The sequence below is a fragment of the Papaver somniferum genome, chromosome 9, assembly GCF_003573695.1.
Source record: "Papaver somniferum cultivar HN1 chromosome 9, ASM357369v1, whole genome shotgun sequence".
Classification (NCBI taxonomy): Eukaryota; Viridiplantae; Streptophyta; class Magnoliopsida; order Ranunculales; family Papaveraceae; genus Papaver; species Papaver somniferum.
The window spans coordinates 95,620,501-95,626,096 of record NC_039366.1 but is presented as its reverse complement, the minus strand read 5'-3'; the positions used below and the strand labels follow the sequence as shown (position 1 = coordinate 95,626,096).

The window sequence follows — 5,596 nt, the reverse complement described above, 5'->3', positions numbered from 1 at the left end:
CAAAACCTACAATCTGTAACATTTACGGTCACTTAGATGAGAAGCATGTATCTTATACCACCTCTCAAGAACAATTCACTTAAGAACAGTTTTCAGATATCTATCTTGAAGAATCACAAAGTCTGAGACGAAGATAACTTTGTGATTTCTATCTATCTTGCCTGAAAGAAATTACGAGAACCTCGATAACAGAAAATCAAGATCAAGATATATAAACTATCAAGGTAAAGATAGTCGTACTTGGCTTCACGAATCCCCCAAGAAAAGGTTTTTAGTTGTAAACCTAATTATGTTTCTCAGAGGAAACTTGGGTTCATAGAGGACGACTCTATCTATCAACTAGGACACAAAATGTCAGGGATTAATTTTCCCAGTTTAAAGAGCATCTCTATTTATAGTTTTTCGAGACTAAGGGTTGCTTTGAATCAAGCTAAGATAAGTTGAGAATCAAGCAACTTTCTCTATTTAGATAAAACTCTAATTAGGGTTTCAATTAAAACATACAATGGAAGAATATACACAGTGGTCCTGTTACGGAACCATGTATAACGACTGTTCTGTTTTGGCAAATATGCCTTTCGAACTAAAAGCAAATTGATGTTCATTTAAACAATCATGAGTTTAATCATGATGTACACACATAAGTGTTTTAGTGATCAATGAATTCTTGAAGTGTTTAAAAAATGTCTTTTGAGCATTTGCTAAGTTCTACTACGGACGTTGGTGAAACGGTTTGTGAACCGTAAGGTTAAAGTTCACGATACAGGGAGCTACTATCCGTGAATCGGGTTCGCCAACCCTACTCGGCTCGAGAAATAAGATGTACACCATTTGTGAGTTGAGTTAGCAAATCGTACTCGGCTCGAGAACTCTGATGGACACAGTTCGTGAACTGGGTTCGCCAACCTTAAGCCTTTTATACCAACACCAAAAATTCAGTTCACCGCTGTTCGTGAACCAGGTCCGTGAACTGTTCCCAATTGAACTTGCGGTTTGCGAACTGGTTCGCGAACCTTCCCTGTATTTCTGAAATCAGATACCTGTGGTTTCCAAACTGGTTTGTCAACCTACCCTGAGCAGAAATATTAGAAGTTCATGAATTTCTCTCTTATGATGTATGAAACGTTCCCAAATGATAAAATCACTTGTACGTGTACGGGCGATTTTCAATTGATCCACAAATTAATTCTCGAATATTCCCTTTGTTTCTGAAAGACCGTCCTCTATTCCTTTTTCGTCAGTTTCAAAATTGTGTCCAGCTTCTGTTTATAGTCATATGTTTTCAATGAACTCTCTAATATACCCTTGAATTCTTTATAATCATAAATCCATTTTTAACGTGAGTCAATCTAAAATATTGATGAAATTAGTATAATTGAGGAAACAAATATATCATTCATTCCTTTTAAGAAAATATACATTTAACTTTAAAAATTAAATTCCTTATAAAGTTCATACTTCATAAATTTGATATCTTTTAAATTTTCCTTTTATATTTCGTATGTATAATTCTCACAATAATTTTGGATAGTCTTTATTGCTAACATTATTATTAAAATAAAATAAGTAAGTAACTAAGGGTAGTCAAGTAAAATAGTATGGTCTCCTTATTATTTTGAGAAAGACAAAGCGGACTGTCTTTGTGAAACGTAGGGAGTAATAAATTGTTTCAAACTAATATTATTAAGGACCTTTGAACATCTATGCTTGAATCATGTTTCTACCTTTTTAACAATACAAGATTCACTCAAAACTTTCTCTTTGTAAATCTTCTAGAAGTCATACGACATAGTCTCAACAGATAGAATGGTAATATAGTGAGTAAAATAGAGTGGTTCAGTCTTCACATACCTGATAAAAAAAGTTCTCCAAATATTTTTGTCGATCTTCAGTCTTCGAGGGTGATGTATGATACTCAACTACCAAATTCTAACCTAGTCCGCGACTTGACTTAGTAGACTAGAAATCAAGATATAGTTTTGATCATCTAATATTGACAACAAGCTTGAGATAACAAAACTTGTGGGTTCAACCGAGCATTGTTCTAACACTATCCTCTAACTTTAGAGACGTGTAAACATTTAATCACTAATATCAATGATTATTAACAGAGAAATTAAACATATAATTTTAAGATTACTGGTTTAAGTTCTCGAAAGGAGGAACAACAACGCGTGTATGTTTCCAATTCTGCTAGGTGAACAACGGAATAATATGTTTGAGTTGATCCCACGTGGCATCAAATATGGAGGATTTGAGAATATTTTCTTTCATCCACGTTATCAACCATAGCGTTGTACCTCCCTAGGTATCCACTGCAGAGAGGGGTTACTTTAATACTAGTCGATTCAAGTGTCAATTATTCGAAGAAATCCTCGATTATCAAAGAAATCTTTTTTTAACCTCATAAACAAATTCTTATATGGGATTATTTAGCTTCATTATCCATGTGCTTTCTCTTAGATTTTCCTCTAATCTCTGATTGTTGTTGGTAGGTGTTCTTCCGCTAAAAATTCCCATCAAAATTCAAAAATTCCTTAATATTACTGCTCTAAGAGCAACTCCAATGGGAACATCAAACAACTCAGTCTGATGATTATACACCTACAGTGGGACTGAAAAACCACTAAAACGGATGAGCAAGCCCTTAAATAAAAGGTTTTGCATATCACGTCTCATACAGAGTCGATCGGCTTAACCTGAGACGACCGGCTTCATAAGAGACGATCGGTGCTTAGTGAGTCGAGATTCGTCTCAAACAGAGCCGACTGTCGTTCTACCTTGAGTCGGTCGGTTCATACTGAGCCGACAACGGCTAGTTACATCCAACGGCTATGAATCCTCTTCCTATAAATTAAGTTGATTTCAACTCCAAACTCACACCTTCTTCACCTTCTACACATAGAAAAATCTTATAATTCATTTTCAGTCTCTCCTTCAACACCCACAAAAATTTATAGTTTCACTTCAGTCAAACCTTCCACACCCACCTTATAATTTCACTGCATTATCTTTAAAACAATTTTTTGTAGAAAATGGCAAGTCAAGCAGATACACAAATTACTGCATCACAAAGAGTTCGCGGTCCGAAGTTTAGTTTGGATGAAGATAAAGCTATCTGCAGAGCTTATGTAGCATTTACACTTGATTCAATCAATGGGGCTCAACAACCACATGCAACGCTTTGGGAAAATATTTTTACGCAATTATGTCAGGAAATCGGGAATCCAAAAAACCGCGATGCGACCGGGATGTCACATCGTTATGGTGCAATCAGTAACGATATGAACAGTTGGGTTGCTTTGATGATGCAGATGAAACGAAAAAGGAGAAGTGGTGATACTAATGTCGATCTGGTAAGTTTCATTAAACATATTGTTTAATTGGTTTACAAATCCTTTATCAATTTGATGCAAAATGCTAATTTATATATTGTTCAAACTGCAGCAACGAAAAACAAGAGAGGAATGGCAAAAAACCAGAACTTGTAGTTTTAAGCACGAAGCATGCTTCCACATCCTCAAAAAGCTCAACCGATACAACCCTGATTTGTTGGATGAATATGATGTGCCAAAGGAATCCCCTTACGAGACCGGTGGATCCCAACATGGTGGATCCCGACATGGTAGTCAATCCCAGCATGATGGGTCCCAACATGGTTCTCCAAGTTCTCCTTATTCTTCACCAGAAACAAACACATATCCTCACCTCAACACTGGTGCATCAATACATGGCAATTCTAATTTGAATGTTAATGGAACAGCTAATGTATGGAAGGGAGTCGGTGTGAAAAAAATCCAAAAAGCTCAGAAAGGAAGCTCAAGATGCTGCACAATCATCAAATTCAGGTTCATCAAAGTTGAACCTTCAAGGTTATTTTGCAAAACAAGAAAAGAATGATATTGATAAACTAGTAATACGTAATAAAATGGCTTCATAAATGAAGAAAGGTCGTAAGGCGGTTGAAAAGAATATTTTTAATGCACACATGCGAGGAATTATGAGAATGGACACTTATAAGATGAATCGAACACAACTTCGTCTCTGGAAAAATGAATTTGATGCACTCCAAGCACAGAAGGCCAAGCAACGACCACCAGTAACTGACGGGTCATCTTCCTCAGAAGTAGACAACCATCAGGAGGATATCAATAATGCCATAACATTGGTTTAATTTTTAAAATTCATGACTGTTTAAGTTGTTCTATGTAATCCTTTTAGTTTTAGTTTCAATTTAATCCTAATTTGCAACTTAATCATGTTCATTTATATTGGTTTATACGAACGATATGGTTCACAAATTATATGGAACCTTGTCTTCAAAATTCCAAATGCTCGTTCCACATTCTTTCTACACGCTATTTTTTTTTTGTTGTTAAACAACTGTTTAGCACAGACATATTCCCATTTGTAGGTATCTCATCGTAAGCTTGAACTAAAGTTGACCACTGCGGATAAATTCCGTCCGCCAAAAAATACCTCATGTTATAATGATTGTCGTTGATGGTGAAAGTGGCAGCTGGAGCTTTTCCATACTTCAATTCTTCGAACAACGGTGATTTGTGCAAGATATTGATGTCGTTGTTGCAACCCGGAAGTCCAAAAAAACCATGCCATATCCAACAATCATAAGAAGCTGCCACTTCCAAAACCACGATTGGTTTTATGTAGTAGCCCTTATATTGACCTTGCCAAGCATACAAACATTCATGCCACACCCAATGCACGCAATCAAGGCTACCTAACATTCCAGGAAAGCATATGGCCCGATTCTCATCTAGTAGACGATTGACATCATCTTGCGTGGGATACCGTAAAAAATTTGGACCAAAATGGTTGACTACAGTTTCGCAAAACATTTTGAGATTGTCATATGCAGTTGTTTTGGCCATTCGAACGTACTCATCACAAGCATCCGCAGGAAGACCATAACCAAGAATCCTAAGGGTTGCGGTGACCTTTTGTTCGGGACTATGCCCTCGTATATTTCGTGCATCAAATTGATAGTTAATTTTAGGGTTTACCCGACAAAGCTCTCCAATAACCGCCTGCCCAAGTGATGTGGCATTCGATAGCAACGTTGAAAATCCTCATCAGAGTAGACACTTATATTAATAAAATAATAATCACGTACATTTTTTGGTGACGTTCCTCTCGTAATCTCCACGTACATATATATTCTCCTCAATATAGCTCCTGGTTCTGGATCTCGTGGAACTTGCTCGGTGTATAATTGTAGCATTGCGTTAGTTCTGGATCTCTCAATGTCTGAATATGCATCCATTTGATCCAGCAGCTGCATAAACGCTTCTTTTTGATGAAAACATGTTTTCGCTAATAATTGAATTTCTTCATTATCCATTTTAGGATCCATGATGAACGAAACTAATGAAAATTAGAGAGATATAAAAAATTGGAACATTTTTTTATACAACAGACAATGAAATGTGTTAAAGTGTGTTTATCATTGGTGGATTGAGTGTGTTTATATAAGTGTAGAACTAAATATAGTCGTTGGGGGCGTATGGAATAATAGCCGTTGTCGATCCATACAAGACCGTTCGGTTCATAATGGGACGAGAGTCGTCTCCACTTG

The 5,596-nt window shown here is 36.4% G+C and overlaps 1 protein-coding gene across 1 annotated transcript; it reads right to left on the bottom strand.

Annotated features, from left to right (window-relative positions):
• Window positions 1-4,358: 4,358 nt before the first annotated feature.
• On the bottom strand, window positions 4,359-5,362 carry LOC113312306. Its single transcript, XM_026561070.1, has 2 exons — window positions 5,135-5,362; window positions 4,359-5,048 (listed from the first exon to the last, which is right to left on the bottom strand). The coding sequence occupies exons 1-2, from the start codon at window positions 5,360-5,362 to the stop codon at window positions 4,359-4,361; spliced, it is 918 nt and encodes a 305-aa protein (XP_026416855.1).
• Window positions 5,363-5,596: the final 234 nt, after the last annotated feature.

Coding starts and splice junctions, on each gene's coding strand:
- LOC113312306 (XM_026561070.1), bottom strand. CDS start 5,362: ATGGATAATGAAGAAATTCAATTATTAGCGAAAACATGTTTTCATCAA. Junction 5,049..5,134: donor GAGGAACGTCACCAAAAAAT/GTACGTGATTAT, acceptor TCACTTGGGCAG/GCGGTTATTGGAGAGCTTTG.